Below are 22,288 nucleotides of genomic sequence, written 5' to 3' on the forward strand. Positions count from 1 at the left end.
ACCGGTCCCGCCACCCTGCCTCCCCAGCAACGGGGGCCCGTCCCTCTAAGGCTTCCAAAAAGCACTCGCCAAAAAAAAAAAAAAAAAAAAAAACCGCTCCGGTTTCTCTCCACCCGCCGGGAGCTGGGGGGAGGGGCGCTCGGGTCCCGCTGGGCTGGGGCTTGTATCTTACCCCCTTCACAAGGCGCTGGGTTCTTGCAGGTGTGGATGTGGTCTGGATGTTGTCCTGTGTCCTGTGGTCTCTATTTTAGGAAGATTTTTCTTTGTTATATTTTCATAGCTCTATGTGTTTTTGGGAGGAGATTTCCACTGTTCTACTCACGCCGCCATCTTGGCTCCGCCCAAGGATTATATTTTTATTGAGAAATTCTGTATTCAGTATATGTCTTGATTACTGTTATGGAGCTCTCCAGTTAGCACCTTAAAGATTCACATGAATACAGGCTTTCCTTTACTTAGGAGTCATTCCCTTAGGAGAAATAATATTTCCTTTTAACCAGGGAATACTTTTGTTTTTCCTGCATTTGAAATAAATCATTTGTAATTCTTTAAAGAAATATATCATTAGTCAATTTTACCTCAGTTAAAAAAGATCTGTCTAAACAATCTAAAAAAAATACATCATTAAAAAATTCTGGATCTTATAACACCCTGAGATTTCTTAAATTGCTTTAGTCACAGTTCTGAGATTCTGCTCTTTAACACATTTTAGAGATGGAAAATTTTTGCCATTATACCACTCCTCCCTGCTATCTCTTAGGACTTCCCATTTTTCATCACTAGTCATATGAAAAAAAAGTTATACTGTGTGTCTGTCAAAATACTGACAAATGAAGTTTATTTTTCCCATTTGACTGTAGGAAGAATTTTGAAGCAGTAAGTAACAAATTTTGATAGATTTGTTGACATTTGGGCATTTGACATTTTAATTGATGGTAGCTAGGAGATTTAGGAATTAACAGTATTTTTTAATTGTTGTATCTATTAAATTATCTTTTGTGAATACTTAGTATGTTTTTCCTGGAAAACTACTACATGACTAAATAATTACATTTTTTTGTACATCACTTGGATTTTGAAATCACAGTGAATTAGGTGGCTGTGGTTTTCTAATTTGAACAAGCAAACATTTTAAAGCACCTTTTTAATTACAGATTTTGAAATAATTTCCTTAAAATAAGTGGACTTTATGATAAGATAAAGAATGTTATTGTTCCTGGGTATTTAGAGCATATCGCTTAATAGTTTAATTTTATGCATACATTGTTTTTCTTGCTCACAATTTCTTTCCTCTGTAGTTACTATACTGTACAAGTAAATTTTGAAAGAATTTTAGATGAATTAAAAAGTATTGCTTAACTTTTTTTAATGAGGACTTATTTTTTGAAATGTATTTTATTTATTGATGTTTATTGGATTTATTTCTTTTTTACCTTATGAACCATCAAAGATTAGTTTTCATTTTTCCACTTGTGGAGTATGAAAAAGTTTTACTTAAATCAGGCCTTAAAAGTATTCATATCAAGTAACCAACATGATTTATCCCTTTAAGTTAAACTCCTATGAAAAGAGGAGTGGAAGTTTGTAGAAACTATGTGGATTAGAAAATGATGAAATTTAGTTTTCTGAAATAAGCCCTATTTATATCCATTTCTGACTTCTTAACCCAAATTCAGTCATCAGACTTTTTCCTCAACATTTACAAAGTTATCACTAGGTTCCTTTTCCTCCAATAGTTTTTTAAAAAAATTGTGGAGTTCTTTGCATGCACATTAGAGTTACACCTATAGCATTGGGTAAGCTGTGAAGAGCCACAGTTAGAAGCATTGTCTGTCATGTGACTTCCTTCTTTTAATCATAGAGTAAATGTTTTGTGACTAAGGAGAAGAAAGATGGTTTGTCTTAGTTTTACATTTGAACTCCAGCTTCAAAATTGATCTAATAGGTCTTTATGTCCACCAAAGCTCATAATTTCACTAGTCAGAGAGAGATCTATTTCAAATTCACCTAAAGTAAAAAAGTATTTAATTAAGGAGATAGTTTATGTAGTATCAAGCAGTTAATTGTAATTTTGTGGGCTTTGATGCCTCCAGGCTTTTTGTCCTTTTTCAACTGAATGTCTGGGGATTTCCTAGTGAACTCTAACAGGGCTTTGACCTTTGTGTATATGGCTTGCCCTCCCTGACAGTCTCAAAAAGTATTATAGGTTTGCAAAAACTTAAGAGAAAAAATTCAGCTGCAGGAGCACTTCTCTAGGCTGAGGAAACAGATATTCTAAGAATGTCTGTCTTATAATTAAAACTTCCATGTATTTGTGTAAATACTTTATATAAAACTTTGTGTTTCGTGTACCCTTTGCTGGAGAGTTTCCATTTTTTGTAGCTCTTCAGAGTGTGTAAAAAGCTATCCAAGATGCCTCTAAATCTTATTCTGCCTTACCTCACCTTTTGTTTTTTTTCCTTTTCTGTCTTGCATGGAAAGTTCAATAGTCAGAACAGGTCATGGTTTTTTATTATAAACTTGAAATAGTGGCAGGGAGGAGTATAAAGCTTAATGCTTCCTTCTCCTTCCTTCTCTGTTACAAAAATATAATGCTGCAAAAGAGAAAAAAGTAGATAAATTTCAACTTGGAGAATATATGATTATTAAAAATTAGTGTTCTTTTCTTTAATGAATGTTCAACAGAAACTTTAGTTTAGCAGTCAAAATCCGTTGATCTCTCTCATTCTTCTTACACTGTCTAATGGATTTGCCAGGAAGAAGCTTGGAATGAAGGAAACCTCTGAGACCATAGTAGAATATATTTAAGAATGTGTCTTTTTGTCATGTATGTTTCTTTAAGGAATAGTCTACACTGAAATAAAACATCTTTGGGAGAAAAGTATGTTCTACCACAGTCTTAAGCATTGGAAAGGACAAATTTTTTTCTCTGTTGGCTTATTCTGTTCTAAGACTTTCTAACCTAGAATAAACTGCCTTATTCTGGAATTTTTTCTTTTTCCCAAACTCCATCAAAATGCATTCTCTTGAATAGCTAATTACAATAAAATATACTCAATTTTACATCTGTCTCCTTTCCTGCCTTTTTGTTAGCTTTCAGTGTGCTCAAGATACAGATCAGTATGTCACTATTATGTCAAACAATCAGAATAAGGATTATAAGGAAAAACATAGTGATTCTTTCAAAAAACAAAGCTCCCTCAAATATCTTACCTTTTTCTTTATACCTTTAGAATTACTCTTTATACTTATTTAGTACCTTGCAGGATACTTTGTTCTTTATCATTTGTTTGCCCTCTGTACATTTTACAGAAAGATAATTAATTATTGCAGTTGAATTTTTCCTGGAAATCTAAAGAGTTGTTGACACACTTGGGATCAGGTAAAGGAGACCTGCGTTTTATAAGGATTCCCTATCCAGGGAGAGGAATGAGTCCATAGATAGGTTGACGACACAACTTTGATAAAGTGGAAGAGACTAGGAGACTGGGTACAGGTAGAAAAGAGTATCCTTGAATAGCAGATAGAGACATTCTTCTACTGAGATAAGAGGGGGAAATACTGATTACCAGCTAACATCTCATATCTCTATTTACTTGTACAGGTAAGACTGTCTGCTGAGCTAGGAATAGGAAGGGGACTGGAGGCTGGTGGTAAAGGGTTAGTATAGCTTTGGAAGATGTGGTCCTGGGAGGCAGGCTGTCTGGCCACTTTGAAGGCTCTACCTGAGATTGGATAGATACTGCTTTCATAGAGTGTTACCAGTCTTCATAGATGTGACTTCTTTAGCAATAGATAGTAACTTAAGTATAAAACCAAGAAGCAGTTAGGTCCGTCGGGGCTGGGGTTTTTCAGGGTGGGCACAGTAGAAGTAAGAGGCCTAAGGAAGTAGCTAGAGATGATACAAGGATTTGGTGCAAGATAAAAAAGTAATGTCAGGAGGAGGCTGACTAGTGTGAAGAAAAAGGCGGGAGTCCAGAGTTAATGTGGTTGAACTAGAGAGCGGCAGCTGGGAGTAAGGGATTGAGAGTGAGAAAAATAGGAATTTAGAGCCAGATAATGGAATAGTGGTGGTCAGATGATGGAAATGTTGAGACTTATCAGAGATAAATAGATTGTTTTGAGCTCAGTAAAAATATGACCGGAGTAAAACCTGCTAAATTGACCAGACACCTGTTAAATTGACCAGACAGATGTCATTATTGATCTTTGAATATGAAGAAATATTCATTTCACAATATATCAAGTCACTATTTTTATTATTTAAAATACATTTTAGTATTTTCTGAAGAGTAATCTGCCCATGGTGCGCAGGATGGATTGAAAGGCTATGTGAGATGATGAGAACTTTAATTAATAGTAAACATGTCAGTCCAAACTCATTTTGAAATTTCATAACTTCTGAAATGATAGAATTAATGAGTTTTTGCTACTTGTTCAAAAGAAGAATAGAAAGTAAGCTAGGTCCCAGCTTAGGTTTTGTAATTTAAAAATAGTGCTATAATTGTGTTTGATGCCATATTGATTATTATGTTCTTTATCCTGGTTGAATTCATAATTTTCATTTACTGATAATCACTATGTACCTACACATTACAATATATATATGTATGTAAACATTACAACATCCATAGACATTTTGGTGAATAATTTTGAAATATGGTGACTCGTGAATGACGCTGACTCTAGCATTAGTTCCTATCAGTTTAATGGCTGTTTGAGTCTGTAAGTGATCAGCATTGTGCTAAGAACAAAATTGCAGTGGAAATTAACCCTTTCACCAAAACATTTTATGAAAATACAAGTCCCAAATATTTATACATAATTTTATATCTCTTAATGTCATGACAGCTTTATGCAGATTTTAAAAAATTTATTTAGAGTGGAAAGGAAATATACATTAAAAACTTATTAGTATCATTTATAAATAATTCAGTAAATACTGTATAGACTTTTATTTCTTCGTTACCAAAATTTTAAATGCCCCTTTTTTTTGACCTAGGGTTTGGTAAACACCAAGAGAAAATTCTGTAACAATTCAGATGAGTTCCTGTGTAATATCTGTAGAGTATCACCATAGAGGTCTCTACTTTGTGCCCCTGACAACTGCCTTTGTAGGAACTCTTGCTTCTGTAGGTTATTGGCAATTAAATCAGGTGACTTATGTTCTAAAATGGGGTCCCAGGGCAATGGTGACCTCTGAAATGGTGGATAAACACTTTGCAAAAGAAAACCCCACATGTTTATTACATGAGGTAATACATGTGGAAGTGGCTATCCCTCCACAGGGTTTGGCACACAGAAAGCAGTAAATGATGTGTTTTATTTTTAATTTCCTTAACTTTTGTAATAACCTCATATTTATTTGGATTATTTTTTGTTCAAAGAAGTGAATGATATTAATATTTAGGTAAACTAACATTTTTAGGGATTTAAATAAACATATGTCCTTGATTCCATGCTTTCAATTTTTTTTTTGAGTCTAAAAACATGTTTATGCAAAGTATAGAAAAGCAGGGGAAAAATTAACATGTACATCCATCAGCCAAGAGCAGGAACTGTAAACATTTTTGTTTATTTACTTTCAGTCTCTATGGAGTATGTGTGAACATAGTTGGGGTCATATTTATTATTTGTTTTAGATTCTACTTCCCTAACTTTTTATGAATTCATAATGTACATACTTGGTGACCTTGTAATATTTGGGCCATAAGCTAATTCACTTTTTCGTTCCCCTATTATTGAATGTTTAAGTTTCCAGTTTTTTACTCAGTGACCCTGGACAAACTATTTAACTGCCTTCTTAGTTTTTCTGTTTGTAAATGGGGGAAATAATACTTCATAGGAGTTACAAGGATTAATCGAGATAATGTAAAGAATGTATAGAACAGTCCCTGGAACAAAATAGTGCCTCTGTGTTCATCTTTGTACACAGAAGGTTTTCCTTTTTTTTTCTTCCTGTTTTGTTGGTATTCAGAATATTTCTTTAGCATAAACCTAAAGAAATAAAACTACTAGGTCTTAATTTTCTTGCCATGTGTTGTGAAATTGCTCTAAGTTGTGCCAGTTTACATTCAAATTGAGCAGCGTGTGACAATGTGTATTTCACTGAGCCCTCACCAGTTTAATGGATCTCATTTTGTAAAATCTTTGTTCATTTGAGAGGCAAATGAATTGCCCATTTTAGTTAGGGCAGAGGTTTTGCAGACAACTAGGAGGGAATAAAGTCAGAGATGGGTTGTTGCGAGATAGTGGAAAGGCTGGGGGGAGTGGGCGTGAACTGGAGTAGCGCAGTGTGAAAAGGCACCTGCGGTAGGCCTTTCAGCTCCTCCTCACGCTTCTCCCATCCCTCCAAGTTGGCACACTCAGTATCCTCTAAAAACTCCTGGTCTTTGTGTCTACACTGAAGTACCTGTCCCATCCCACCTCTCCTTGTTTTCCATCTATCTAGTATTTCTTTCTGTTTTTGATTCAGTCTTACCTCCTCTGTATCTTTTCCTGCCCAGGAGGCCTGCCCAGCTAAAACAACAAAGCGATCAGAGTGTGTTCTCTGTGGGCAGGCTCACTTGAGGAAGGAAGAGAAGGAACATGGCTGAGCTAGTCAAGCTTAGGTTTTACCAGATTTACCAAACAGATAAAATAGTTCTTATGTATTTTCTTTCAATATTTAAACTTTATCCTTTAACTAGCATAGCATGAACAGTGAGGATTTGTAATTATAGACTAAAAATTTTCTAGGTCAGAAAGTGGAGTGGGCCTGTTTAATTTTTTTGAACCAATTCATGCATTTTTGGAATTTCCTGACTTGTCATCATGATATTCAATCTTTCAGTGACAAAAATACTCTCTGTTTTAGAATTTCTCCTCTATTTCTATTTTCTACCAGATAATATTTATGGTTTTTGTTGTTAAATAAATTTTAGACATCACCCTCAGGGATGTAACCTTTTTTCTAAGTTTATTTCCTAGGTAAGAAGTAGTGAGAAACTTTAATATTTTAGTTCAAATAAACAAGCATTTATTAAGTACCTATTACATGCCTAGGGCTGAGTTGTGAAAGAAGTAACATGCATTCTTTTGCTTCAGTCGCTTGAATTCTACTTGGGAAATAATATACAAGCAGAAATAACTTGTGAAAAAGCCTAAAGCAAATGAATAAGCAAACTCGAGACAGTGTCCACTAGATACTCTACAAATTACAGTGCTTATTTAATTAAAAAAAAAAAACTCTGAAAACGTTTTAGTGTAGATTTTATATTTGCTATTGTCTCAAATTATGATTAGGCTTTTCTAGGGCCAAAGGATAAAGACTCTCACAATTTCCCTTCTTCCTCTTCTTACCCTGTCCACTCTCATCTTCAACACCTAGCTCAAATTCTGTCTTGTGTGTGGCCACCAGAGGCAGCGCAGACTCTGCTGCCAGCCAACCTAGGTCCACTTCCCAGTTCCAACAGCTCTTTGGCCTAGGATCAATTGCTTAATCTAGCAGTGCCTGTTTGCTTCCCCATAAAATGGTGGTGCTAATAATAACCTCCTAACAGGATTGTTGTGAGGACAAATGAGTTAATATATGCATGGCACAGAGTAAACATAGTGTAAATAATTGCTTTTATTCTCATACTTAGTCATTATGGTTATTCCGACAACAAACTTAAATATTCTGTGAGATCGTCTTTTTGAACCTAAAGATTTTTTGAAATTTTACATTTTTTATATTGTACTCCATAATGTCTGTTTTAGCATAAAAATGGTGTCTGCTTTGCCCTCCTCAGTTTTTGGGGTGAATTGATGTTACCAGAAAATGTGCATTTGTCATCCTGTGACTTTGCCAACCCTAATCAGCTTATACTCTTCGCTCTTTGCATTTTTCTGTTAAACATTGTGTGCTTTCCTCTAGCTTATAAATTCTTCTCAGGAAAGGATTCTGTCTTGATGATGGTGAGGAGAACAAGGATGACACATGTAACATTATTGAACACTTAATGCCATGTATCTTGCTATCACTAGAAAATTCATGATTTCACAAATAATAAATCAGACATTTTAATATTGTAATTCAAGTATAAAACATGACTGGAAGTAACACCCAATATTTCTTCTCTTAGAGATCTATCAAATGCTTAATTATTCTTAGGATTTCCCATAACAAGCTTACACATTGGAAGGAGTATATGTTCACTCGGCAGACAATCCTAGCACTGAGCCAAGGAACCTAAGTGTGGTGTTAGAACTGAGAATTCCACATACAGCCAGGATCTTTGAAGATCTGTGTTCTTAAAAATGATGGATTTGGGAGAAGATTCTGCCTAGAAGCAAAGAGTTAATAAGTTTTTCTGCCTTTGCCTTGACATTCTGTTGAAGAGAGGGGCTTTCCTAAGAATTTGTAACCATGTGTCTATTAACCTTGAGGTTTGGGGTTTCATATTTCCTCTGATGAGAAATAATATAAAAACTGGCCCTGGTTGGCAACACAACCTGGGATACCTGGCAAAAGTTCCCTTCTCTCCACATCCCCACCAGCATTTGTTATCTCTTGCCTTTTTATAACACTGTTTAACAGGTGCAAGGTGATATCTCATTGTGATTTACATTTCCCTGATGATTAGTAATGTTGAGCAGCTTTTCATGTACTTTGGCCTTTCATAAACCTTCTTTGGAGAATTGTGTATTCAGGTTCTGTTGACCATTTTTAAATTGGTTTGTTTTTTGTTTGTGTTTTTTTTTGCTATTGAGTTGTATGTGTTCTTTATATATTTTGGATACTAATCCTTTAGACTATAAACTCTTAAGGGCAGGTTGTATCTCATCTGTTCTCTGTTTCCCCCACTAGATATAGTAAGTATATCTTGTTCATAGTAGACAGTATGATTGATTATATTAACATCAGATTAGCTCAGTTAAAGCACTCCATTTCCAAAGTCCAAGTTCAGTCTCTATGTGAGATTTACTTGCTTTGTTTTATGTCATGATACTAAACTGTTGATGCTGGCCAAATATCTGCTTTTGATTACAAAGAGCACTGGATAAAAAGCAAAGAATTAGCACCTGTATTGTATAAGAAGGTCAAAACTAGTATTCTCTTGGTGTGGGGCAGGAGCATCATATTCCTTTTCAGAGAGCAACTTTATATCATTCTTTTTCAAGATAAGGAAAGGTAAAAATAAAAGTGACAGAAGAAAGTGTGTTTGCCTGTCCCTATAACTATACTTTTTGAGTAGATAAGTGATTTCAGTTCATGTAATAATGAACTAGAAAATGGTGTTTTTGTTGTAGACTTGAAGTGGTAAATACATGTAACAGAGAACTTGGGAAATATTCAGAATCATCAAATGTTAAAGTTTAGAGGAATCATAGAGGAAATTTACATCCCAGGAAATGAGATAATATCAGAACTCAAGTTTTCTGATTCACTAAATCAATATGTTGACTTTCTTATGTAGGTAAGAATTTAGTCTTTTATCTGTGTTAGAAAAACTCCAAACTGCTAAAAAGAAATAAAATGAAATTTGAAACTAACTTTAACAAAAGAAGTTACATGTTAGAATTATGGCATCTGTAAACTGCAAAGCACAGAAGTTTAGTGAACAGCATCTGAAATCTAAGTGACAGGTTAAAATGAGTGCTACATTTTTTTAAAATTGTGATGGGTCAGGATTTTAAGAATTCATTTCCTTTAAGTGAAATAAACCAGAGGCAAGGATTTTACAAACACCATTCCCTTGTTTGTTCCTACATTCCCTAAGAAGGCAGGAAAAAGAATGGCAGGATTGTGCAGAACAAAGAACATGAGTACAAGTAAAAATTGATCTTGAGACAGACTGAAGAAATCTCTCACCATTACACTGAGAAAATCCCAGCATTCTGTTGATACTTTGTATGTATGTAGAAGGTTACGGTGAAAGTCTCCTTTTAGCTGCTATTTTTTGTCTATTTGCAACAAAATAGACATTTGAGATTGATTTGAAGACAGTGTATATAACCAGGTAGGTAGAATGGAAACTGGATTTACAGTGGAACTAATTTCAGTGCAGCTCAGAGCAGCCTTGTAATCTTCCACTGGCTATTTAAAACATCTTTGCTTCCCAAGGCTCAGCTTTCCCTCCCATCCCCTTCAGCAGATATCCTACTCCCTACTCCCTGAGAAAAATACATTATGAAATGGAAGTACCTCCAGTTTAACTCCAGTGGGTCACAGTGGGTAGCATACCCCTTCTCCTGTTTAAGGGTTGACCCTCTGCCTGGTTCCTGCATGCCATCCCACCTCCTCAAGTCTTTGCACCACCCTTTTTTTAGTGTTCTTTCTCCTGTACCCTTAACTTCTCATCCTGGAAAGAGAAGAAGGAACCTCATATTATTAAAGATCAACTTAGTGATTTTTATAATAAGTAAAGCTGATCATATCACTCCTCTGATTTAAAATCTTTCAGAGTATCCCTACTAATATGTTTAATGATTACCACTAATGATTAATGATTTGGAGCTATGGTTTTATTGTAGCCATTAGCCAACTTCTTTTTGTCTTACTTTCTCTCCCTATAAAGTACAGCACCACATTTATTTATTTGTTAGAAGTTAAATGTAGTGAAAAAATTTTTTTCAGCTATTTTGAATATAATGCCATGCTATCCATTGCTATCATTGAATTCAGTGTTAGTTCTGTTTCTTAGTACGTGCAAAATAAACCATGAGACTGAAAGATAGCACTTTAAAATACCTAAGAGATTTGAAATAAGTAAACAAACATGACAGCTGGGCCTTTTAGCAGTGTATCAGCTCTTACATGTCAGGCCTGGTGACAGTAGTATAAATATATAGGTTGTTGTGTCTGTGTTAAATGACTGCATTTGGTATTAAACTCACATTAATTTAGTTATAGCTTAGAAGTTTGGGAGTCTAAATTCTCATTAAGTCTCACATTTATTCTAAAACTACCTTGGAGAGAAAATATTCATAAATCAGTATATGACAAGGAATAGATATTATAGGCAAAAATGTGCTTATGATGGTACAGTGTGCTTAAAGCTAGGCCTCATGCATATCAGAGATTAGATTCAAAAAATAGAAGAAAGTTTAGAAAAGTTACTTCTTGTTTTTTTCCCCTTAGCAACTCATTTAAGTAAAGTTTCTCAAATTGATTAAAAAGTTATTAGACACCATTTTGAATGATTTCAAAAGTCATGCACTAATCTCATTATTCTAAAATCTTCTAGAAATTAATAAATGTTACTCTTGAGCTCCATATCTGGAGTAATTTCAGTTGTATTTTTTAAATCTAGAAAAAACCTAGTGATTTAAATAAAATCAAATCTAGTGATTTTATTAAAAAACAAAATAAACTATTTGATATTGCCACTATATTATAAATTCTAGTTCTCTTTTGAAAACTTTTCTCCTATCCATTTTAAATCTTTGAACACTTTAATAATAGTTATTTTAAAGTTCCCATAAGTTAACTCCAATATGTGGATCTCATAAAGTTTGTTTCTGGAAACTGTTCTTCCTCCCAGTTTTTTTTTTTCCCTTAAAAAATTTTTTTTTATATTAAGGTATATATGATAAAATGCATACATCTTAGTGTACAACTTGATGGATTTTGACATGTGTATACACTATTTTGACCATCGCCCAGATTAAGATATCAAATGTTCACACTAATTTTTTCCCCCTTAATCTACTTCACCTATTCCCCAAGCCCCTCTTCTATGGCAACTACCAGTCTATTGTGTTTGTGAGCCAGTTTTGTTTATTTGTTTTGTTTTTTAGATTCCACGTAGAGGTGAAATCATGTGGTATTTGTATCTCTCTGCCTGACTCATTTTACTTAGCATAAAATCTTCTAGGTTCCTCCAGTTTTTTGTAAAATCTTGATCTCATATATGCCTGGTTATTTTGGATGTATGTACTGGGCCTTATAGAGGAAAACTTAAGGAGACAATTTGAGCCTTTTTGGATTTCTTCTTCCAGCAAGGATTTATTTAAATTGCTGGTGGGGGGAACCCTCCTACACTGCTGGTGGGAATGTAAAATAGTTCAACCATTGTGGAAAGCAGTATGGAGGTTCCTCAAAATGCTCAAAATAGAAATACCATTTGACCCAGGAATTCCACTCCTAGGAATTGACCCTAAGAATGCAGGAGCCCAGTTTGAAAAAGACATATGCACCCCTATATTTATTGCAGCACTATTTACAATAGCCAAGAATTGGAAACAACCTAACTGTCCATCAGTAGATGAATGGATAAAGAAGATGTGGTACATATACACAATGAAATATTATTCAGCCATAAGAAAAAAAAACAAATCCTACCATTTGCAACAACATGGATGGCGCTAGAGGGTATTATGCTCAGTGAAATAAGCCAGGTGCAGAAAGACAAGTATCAAAGGATTTCACTCATATGTGGAGTATAAGAACAAGGAAAAACCTGAAGGAACAAAATAGCAGCAGACTCACAGAACCCAAGAATGGACCAGCAGTTACCAAAGGGAAAGGGATTGGGGAGGATGGGTGGGAAGACAGGGATAAGGGGGAAAAAGAGGCATTATGATTAGCAGACATAATGTAGTGGGGGGCACACGGGGAAGGCAGTATAACACAAAGACAAGTAGTGATTCTATAGCATCTTACTATGCTGGTGGACACTGACTGTAATGGGGTGTGTGGTGGGGACTTGATAATAGGGGGAGTCTAGTAACCATAATGTGCTCATATAATTGTACATTAATGATAGCAAAATTAAAAAAAATAAAAAATAAATTGCTGGTGGGCAACCAAGTTAAGGCAGATCACTTTAATTCAACCAGAGATGAAGATGACTGTACTGGGCTTTCTCCCTATGAAGACTGGTCTGTTTTTACTTACCTTTACCACTAGGAAGTAGCCCTTTTAGGTCCCACTTGAAAGCCAAGGTTACCCCCTTCTTGGCAGGCCCCATACTCATTTTTCCACAAGCTCTGAACATCTGCTGAAAGCTCTGTTGAGCTTTTTTTGGCCTTCAAATTGCCAGCTTTTCTAGTTTTATCAGTAGGGGGGTTTTTTTGAAGTGAACTAGTTTGCCCTTGCCAGAGGTAGGATTCTTCAATCTTTTCTTAGTATTTATTTTCATATGTTTAAAAATGAATATATACATATGTATTAGTCTAGGATGTGTCCATATAAATTATGAACAAGTTCACATAAAATGGTGTATGCATTATCAACTTCTTTGTTCATTAGCGGTACACTCTCAAAGTATGGAGACTCTTGCTCTTTATTTCCCCTTCTGGAGCTGTGATCTGCCTAGTAGAAATCATTCAGTGTGTATGAAGGTACATGTAAAATTCTTCAGGATGATGTCTAACAAGGATGTTACATAGACTAATGTCTAAACCTAAAGAAATGAGTTAATCACACTTAAGGAATACAGCAAAAATAGTCTTACTCGTGGGTTTTATTTTATTTTGCCACAACCTATTTTCTAAAAAACATGTTTCTGAAAAATATTTCAAGATACTAGAAATTGTTTTGCTGTCCCCTTAAAGCTAACAATTTGGTGTTATAAAACATACATCTGAGAACAGTTGATTTTTTTTTGGTATCATTAATATACCATGAGCAACATGTGGTTACTAGATTCTCCCCATTATCAAGTCCCCACCACATACCCCATTATAGGCACTGTCCATCAACATAGTAAGATGCTATAGAATCACTACTTGTCTTCTCTGTGCTACTATACTGCCTTCCCCATGCCCCCTGCTACATTATGTGTGCTAATCGTAATGCCCCTTATTCCCCTTCTCCCTCCCTTCCTCCCCACCCCCCAGTCCCTTTCCCTTTGGCAACTGTTAGTCCATTCTTGGTTCTGTGAGTCTGCTGCTGTTTTGTTCCTTCAGTTTTTGCTTTGGTCTTAGCTCCACAGATGAGTGAAATCCTTTGATACTTGTCTTTCTCCACCTGGCTTATTTCACTGAGCATAATACCCTCTAGCGCCATTCATGTTGTTGCAAATGGTAGGATTTGTATTTTTCTTATGGCTGAATAATACTACATTGAGAATAGTTGATTTTTAAATTAATATAAAAATGATTATATTGGTTAAGGGTACAGGCTCTAGAGTCAGGTTCTTTGAGTTTGAATCCTGATGTCACATACTAGCTCTGACCTTGACCTATTTATTTAATCTTTCTGCTTCTATTTCCTTTCCTATAATACAGATATAATTATAGAACTACTTTATAGGGCCTCTGTTTGACACTTAGTAAATATTCAGTAGCTGTTTTTTACTGTTAATAATTAGCTTTTTATTCAGATAATGCTGTGTGGTCAGACCTTTTAAGGGAAGGTTTTAATGAACTGTTTGCTCTTGCCACTGTATTAGTAAGAATTAACATTTTAATACAAAATTAAGTCTTATGTGTATATTTAATGATTAAAGTGTAGGTAGATTGCTTTATATTGCTAGCTGTTTAGTCAAGTGCTCAAAGTTTTAAAATTAGTAAAATAGTTTATATGAAGCTATGTAGTAAACATCATTTTTGTTTTAAAAGGGGTGATTATGGTCTAACCCAAAAAGTATTTTCAAGTTCTTAGTTTCTTTTGGTTGTGGCTTCAAAGAATGGCAATATGTTTCACAACAAAAAAACATTTAAAACCAAATAAACACAACTTAATGGCTGTGGCTCCTCCTTCCTACCTATGATTCCCTCTCTGTGTGTGGTATTAAGTCTGTGAAACTAACTAGAAAATGATTGTTTTGCTACTGATAACTTCATGTACTATGATTTGCCCACCCTTTGTCTTCAAGTGATATAGAAGTCATTAATTTCTAGGAATGTCATGAATCATAAAGTCAGTCACTCTGAAGTGGCAAAATTTCTAATTAGCAATTGCCAAATGAAAAATTTGTTAGAAATTTTTGCTAAAAACACATTTCTGGCTGCCTAAAGATGTCCTTGAGCTCAAACTGTTTTAGAAATTTGCTTCTTTTTGTTTCTTTAAAATTGTACATGTCTATATGTTAGAGAGTGGCAGAAGACTAGAGAGATGACTCTATCTTTGCAATGCTTGGATTGCAAAGCCCCACAATGGGGCTTTTAACTTGTCGCTTCATTTTATGTAATAGTTTTTGAACTCAGAGTCTCTGTCGATGTGTAAGCTGTCTTCAACCAAGCCCTATTATGAGAAAGGACTGAGGAAAATGAACAAATTATGTTTCTCATGCAGCTCATCTGCCCTGTGGTTGCTTTAGGCTTATGAGTCACATAGATTCAGTTCCTTTTTTCATATTTTAAGAGTACTTTCTCTGTATACATAAAAATCCATCTTTGTTTGTACCTTTGAATCATTACCTTCACGTTCGAGTATAATTGATCATTTATTTTTCTAGATTTTTTCTTTTATATTCTTGTAGTTTTGTTACCTATCTTGTCATATTTTTATCCTTATGGCATGAATTTTCTCTTCTGTGACTTTTCTCTTATTCCTAAAGAATGAATTACTTACTGCAAAATTGTTTATTATTTTAAAATTTAAACAATCTGGTTTACTTTTGTACTGTACTATGTAGAAATTAAAGTATTTGGAAAGATTACTGAAGGCTGTCTTTCTAGTTATCATTATTCACCATTTTTGAAATGCCATTAATATTTTGAATATGGGGGGGTAACCCAGAAAAGGGACAGCATGATTATGGGGTTTATATCTTGAAAATAGGATATAAACAAGTAATTACAAATTAATTTTGAAAGCGTATAGTGTCTGTTTCCTTCAGTAAGTATTTACCTTGTTTAATTATAGTAATAATAATGTCTATAGCAAGGAAATGCCTACAGCATAACTTGTATTAGCAAGAAAGAATTTGGAATGGAGTGATTCACCATAAACCATGACTTTGGCTTCTGTGGAAGTACTGTGACATGAACGGAGAGCAGTGTTATCCAGTAGAAATATAATGTGAGCTATATATAGAGTTTTGTTTTCTAGTAACTGTATTAAAAAAAGATTAAAGTTGAAATTAACTTTAATAGAGTTTATTCAACCCAATAGATAAAAATAATGTTGCAACATGTGATCAGTATTTAAAATCATGAATAAGCTATTTTACATTCTTTGTATTCATAGTAAGTCTTTGAAATAGGGTGTGTATTTATAAATATAGCACATGTCAATGTGGACATATTTTTGTTTGGAAATGCTTGGTCTATATTTAGATTTCCCAAAGTCTACAGTGAAAAGGCAGATTCACATACCCAGTTTGTTCCAAACATGTTTTTCAATGACTGAATCAATATCTGTTCTTAAATTTAATTAATTAAAATTATATAAAAATAAAACTTTAACTCCTCAGTCTTACTGTTCATATTTCAAATACATAGGTGATTAGTGGCTACCACATTGGATAGCATAGGCATAGAACATAGCTCACAGCTACACATGACAGCTAAGTGACCCTGATTCAAGCTTAATATTTTAGCTAAATTAAACCAGAGAGAATTATATAAATTAGCATGAATTATTATATTGAAATTATGGGGGCAATATTTTAAGTGAAATTTATGTCTGAGTTTAATATGGTCTGCATCATTTTCAGAAAGCAACTTGGAGACAATTGCAGACTTCACTGGTCCTCAGATACTGGTCCTCAGGTTGAGATAATATTAATTCTTAAAAACTGCCTTATAACATATTGCTGTGCCAATGCTTATTATTAGCAGGGTATGAAGTCAACCTAGTGGATCTTGTAAAGCATTTTTTTATTAAGGTATCATTGATATACAATCTTACAAAGGTTTCACATAAGCAGTGACCTACCTATATTATGTGTGCTAATTATAATGCTGCTTAATCCCCTTCATCCTCCCACCCACCCTCCCCAACACCTTCCCTTTGGTAACCATAGCATCTGTGAGTCTCCTGCTGTTTTGTTCCTTCAGTTTTGCTTTGTTGTTATACCTTGATAAGCATTTTTATAAAAATCTGAAACAGTATTGAATAAGGGAATGTATCATGTGTGTTTACGTTTTGAGAAACCTTTGTTTTCAGTTATATATATGTATTTTGTGTGTACAAGATCTCAGTGAAAAATGAGTTTCTTTTGGGTTGTAAATTTTTGAGAATCATTCTTCTATCAGCATACTTTTGATTGTTGATATTCTGAATATTACCTACAAGCACATCTATCTAAACAAAGCATTAATCACAGAAAACAGTAGACCTGTGATGAGATGTAAGTGGTACTGAAACATGTGTAGTGAGTAAGATGGTAAAATGTAAAGTCATGTATAATCACCATAATAAACAACATAGGGGTATGGTGACTTGCTTCTTTAATTCTATGTGGACTATGAGTAGCCAAATTTGAACTTGGAGTTAATAGAATAATTTACTGGTTTGGTAACTGTTCTTCCTCTAAGTTTTGGGTTGGCTATACATCATCAATTTAAACTTGGGGTTACATCTTAGTTCTTAAGAATCTTGGCTTCTTTCAAAAGTAAAACTGGCCTAATTTGTGTGGATTGCAGAAAATAGCACTCAGTATCTCCTTAAAGCATTTAATAAGATAATTGAATAATATTATATATTTAACCATTCCTATACATTTTTAATTTTAGTAACACCTGATGTTTAATCTCATCAGATATCTATTAAGATATATCTAAAAATGAAGTCAAATCATAGTTGGGATTGAGATTATGTTTTTGACAAAATATAGATTTCTTTTTGTTAGTCCAGCTACTCTTAAGTTATTTGTTTATTTAAGCCTTCTTTCTCAAAGTTTTGTGGGTTTTTGGTTTTGTATAAACCTCACTTGAATATGTTTGCTTGAAATTCTTCATCTATACAGAGTCAACATGCCAAATAACTTGTATACACTGTACATACTTGGAATGTTGTTTTGCCACCAGAGGCTGGGGACTTGGGCAACATTCACTCTCATTCTTTTGAAAGGCAAAATATGACAGTCAGTGCTGAGCAGTGACTGCAGTGTGTTGCTGATTCCTTCATGAGAATTGGTATTGACTAAGGACTCGTACAAAGTAGACATACAGTGAGATACAGCTAATGACTTTCGATGTCATTTCAACTGTACTTCTAACTTGTAGGGTCCCATGCAATGTTAGAATATATTTAAAAATACTGTGTATCAGCTGGGCCTCCTTCTCTTGCCCAAGTGCTTTTATATAAGGAGATAGGGGTCTACTGAAAGATCAGCCTTTTGAAATGCTATTGTTGTAGCATTGAAGGAAAGGAAAGAGGAGGAAGAAGAGACAAGAATAGCAATCATTTCCAAAAGCATTAAGTACATACTGTTTAGAAAGCCCATTAAGAAAGTCATCCTATTGCCTAATGTATTCCAGTTGAAATGTGTTAGGAATATGTAGATAGAAATGTTATGTAATTGGCCCTTTATTTCTTAGAGTAGGAGTGGAGGAGTGGATGAGAATCCATATGCCTAGCTTTCCCCTTCTCAGAAATTGAAGAAAATTGGTTCCCTTGTTACTACTTTATGTATCTGTTTTATGTGTTACAAGGCCTAGGACTAGACATTGTGAAGAATAAAAATTGTTTTTGGCTGGGTTTAGGGTATTCAAATGGTTTAAATGCAAAAATGCACAGCGCAGCTCGGTGTTGGGAAGGACTCTGTGTGTTGTAGAGTGTTGCAGAAGGATTCTTTATGTATAGGTCTTTTGGAATGGAGAAGTTAGGAAAGGCAGATTGGAGTGATTTTTAAGCCAGGCCTGCAAGAATTGGTAGGTGTCTTGTAAGAATAATTACAGGTCATTTACACCTTGGAAAGACCATAAGAGTTAGTATTAGAAAGTAGTTTACAAAGATACCTTTGGAGAATTAAACTAATTACATCATCACAAAATAGTAGAAGGCAAAATGTCTTAGGGACCAAAGGAAGGAATACCTACTTTACTGATAATGGCTACATAAATAGTATACTGGTATATCTTTTTTATTAAAGTTCTCAGCAGAGTAAGGTGGATCATGCAGGAAAAGTGTATCGTGCGTGGATCTAGCAGTTCCCAGGGAAGGAAAGAACTTAAAAGAACTTAAACATTGTGGTCATTTGAGATGTGTCTTCTGCTGTAGGGTGATTTTTCTTTGAGGTATCCCACAGCTGGATCAAAATATTCTTTCTCCTCACCCCCTAGTCTACTTCCTACCTCTGCCGGTTACAGCTCTTTCATCTGTGCAGCAGAATCATACAGCACTTCTCCTTTGGTATCTGGCTCCTTTCACTTAGCATGATATTTTCAAGGTTCACCCATGTTGTGGCATATATCAGAATTCCATTCCTTTTCGTGGCCAAATGATATTCCATTATATGAATAGACCACATTTTATTTGGTCATCCATTTTTGTACATTTGGGTTGTTAGCACCATATTAGCCTCATGCACTTTAAAAGTCATTTGAGTTTGGATTCTCTCATGATAGTGATCTTGAAGACACTTCATTAAAATAATAGCTATTTTTTTAAATTAAAATATATACTCTATTAAGAATTTATTTTAGGGCTAAACTAAGTTATTCTGCTCAAGTTAAATCATTTTACTTTTTATATTACATGCCTATTAGTAGAGGTAGGTGGTATATAGTTTAAAGAAATTAAACCAGCTAGATTTAGATACTTTTTTTATGTTTACCAAGTAGTACTTTTATGTCTGAATCAAGTAAGATATTTCAGTTACAAAATATATTGAAAGCATATGATAAAATCAGTGCAGAGCTAATATTTATTTTATACTTTGTTTTCATGTTTTTAAAGAATTGTACCTTATTTACATGTTCTTAAGCACAAATAAGCATTTCTATTTATTAACTTGGAGAACTTAAAAAGTTCTATCACTGAGGTTTTTATCAGAATTACTGGAACATTATATTTTATTCAAATCCAAAACAATGCTTGGAAAGCAAAATATTTCTAAATCTGGCTGCCGGAATTTTCCTTAAAATAGTAACATACTTTTGGATGATAAAAGGGTATAAAAGATGACTGATAAAGTCCCTAGAATCTATTTGTATCTTTTCAGATTTAGATTCTTCTAAGTCTTAAAGTCCATAGTCTAGGGTTAACCATGTTCCCACCACCTCCACCCCTTTTTATTGTATGAAAGGAATTCACTGACAATTCTAAGTTACTTTCCAGGGCTTATTTTTAGGAAGTGAAAGATATAATGAGAATATGGTATAAATAATATATGCTACCTAAATTTCCCCCCCCACGCCTTTTTGCAATTTATTTAAAAATATCTTTAAATGTCTTCATTTGCAAATATTGCTCCTGTTATGCCAGACAAGGATTTATACAACTTTCACTTGCCTGATAAGTCCTCAGGGATAACATGAGTGATTGATTTTAGCAGATAAGCTTATTTAGTCAGTAATTTCTTCCGTTAAGACAGTGGTTCCAACATAATGCACGTTAAAATAACCTAGAGAACTTAAAAAAATATATCCATACCTGGGCTCAGTCCCCAGAGATTCTGGCTTAATTGGTCTAGGAGAGAATCTGGATGTGCTCCACAAGTAATAAGCCTGCAGCCAGGTTTGAGAACAACCATATTTGAGCAAGAACTAGGTGTGGTTGGGTAGGGTTGCCAGTGGGGAAGAGCCTAGGTCATTTCCATCTCTTCCCTACTTACATCAGGACAACCCAAGAGAAAAGGGAAATGAAAGATCACTGAGAGTCTAGGGTTTAGGAAATGAAGTTGCTTTTTTTCTTTTTGTCATTGTAGACATGGAAGGACTCTAATGAAACATAAATGGTTCAACAAAAGATGCTCTAATGGATGACAGCGAAACGCCTACATATAATCTGCAGATAGAACCACAAGATGGGTGTTATCCTGGTGACGGCGTGGAAAGTAGAGTAACACACTTGCCCTCTGCATCAGACGAAAATGAGAATCAGCTTGGTGGGGATGGGCGTGAGCCTCTGACCGGCAGCGACAGTGCCATGGGCAGGCCTGAAGTGTCTGCACAGGACAGTCTCAACAATAATGATGGCTGCACACCACCCTGTGAGGTGGCTGCGGGAGAGAATTCGAAAAGCATTTCTCGTGAAGGCCCCAGAGATGGACAGGCCTTTTTGGAAAAGGACAGAGTAATACCTGGAAAGAAAAGTGCAAAAAGCAAAAGGGGTGCTGCCAAGAAGACACCAGCAGGTGCTTTTAGAAAATTACCATTTATGCTGTTCTTTGATGAAAAGTAAATGGTCTTTCCATCTATACCCTGTACACTGTCCTGCATCTTGTTTTGCTTCTCTGAATATATTCTGGAGCTGGTTCTAAAGTAGCACATATGGCTCCAGCCATGTGCTGTGCCATGCATGTGATACCTTTGCACAGTGTTTATTGAATAAGTGCACCACCATTTATTTAACCACCTCATTATGGCTGTTCCCAATATTTTGCTATAGCAGATGTGCTGAAATTGACACTCTTTGTGCATGTTTTCACACTGGATACTTTAAATGTACACTCTCTTTCCTCTATAAATTAGACCACTTTCTACCAATATTGGCCTTAAAACTGTCCTTCTGTCATCACTGTGGCTTCCATCTCTAGCCCGTGAATTTTTGTGCTACTACAGTGTTACTCAACTCTTTATAAGATATTCCATCTCACTTAGTAGGTGAATAACATATATTAACATATATTAATATACATCTCATGCTAATGTTGAATAAGACATCTACCTTTAGTTGCCACTATATCACTTCAGTTGCAAAGTAATTCAGAGTAGTTATCATTTGGTAAATAGTTTGGCAATTAAAGTTTGGAGCTATGGAGTTTTTGCCTAAATCACAGGGCAACCTTAGGAAAAGGCAGCCTTGTTATTTTGGATTAGAAGCATGTTGAACTGGAGAGTTCTGGTACATCCTGGACTGAGACCCTGTAGTGTAGCACCACCGCCTTCCCCGACCGACACAGAGTGCCTCCTTGCATCTTCTGCTCTCTTCTGCTGCTTTGGCTGATTAGGAATATAGTCATTCTATCCATAGCCTGTTTTTTGTTGTATTTTTTTTTTGGTATCATTAATATACATTTACATGAGCAACATTGTGGTTCCTAGATTATCCCCATTATCAAGTCCCCACCACATACCCCATTACAGTCACTATCCATCAGCATAGTAAGATGCTATAGAATCACTACTTGTCTTCTCTGTGCAATGCTGCCTTCTCCGTGCCGCCCCGCCAACATTATGTGTGCTAATTGTAATACCTCTTTTTCCCCTTATCCCTCCCTTCCCACCCATCCTCCCCAGTCCCTTTCCCTTTGGTAACTGTTAG

The 22,288-nt window shown here is 35.0% G+C and overlaps 1 protein-coding gene across 8 annotated transcripts in view; it reads left to right on the forward strand.

Annotated features, from left to right (window-relative positions):
• The window catches only part of CNST (consortin, connexin sorting protein), a 125,499-nt gene that overhangs the window by 12,221 nt on the left and 90,990 nt on the right, over positions 1–22,288 (forward strand). For 6 of the 8 annotated variants that reach the window (XR_012122760.1, XM_073216724.1, XM_037013620.2 and 3 more), the window contains exon 2: positions 20,730–21,158. The exons of 1 other annotated variant lie outside the window; for it this stretch is intronic. Coding sequence is in view for 6 of the 7 variants with exons in the window: in XM_073216724.1 (XP_073072825.1) it covers positions 20,780–21,158 (379 nt within the window). In the remaining variant the exon portion in view is untranslated. Of the gene's footprint in view, positions 1–20,729; positions 21,202–22,288 lie in introns of those variants that run through there. One more of the 8 variants, XM_037013621.2, reaches the window with a different exon arrangement.

The sequence above is a fragment of the Manis javanica genome, chromosome 11, assembly GCF_040802235.1.
Source record: "Manis javanica isolate MJ-LG chromosome 11, MJ_LKY, whole genome shotgun sequence".
Classification (NCBI taxonomy): domain Eukaryota; kingdom Metazoa; phylum Chordata; class Mammalia; order Pholidota; family Manidae; genus Manis; species Manis javanica.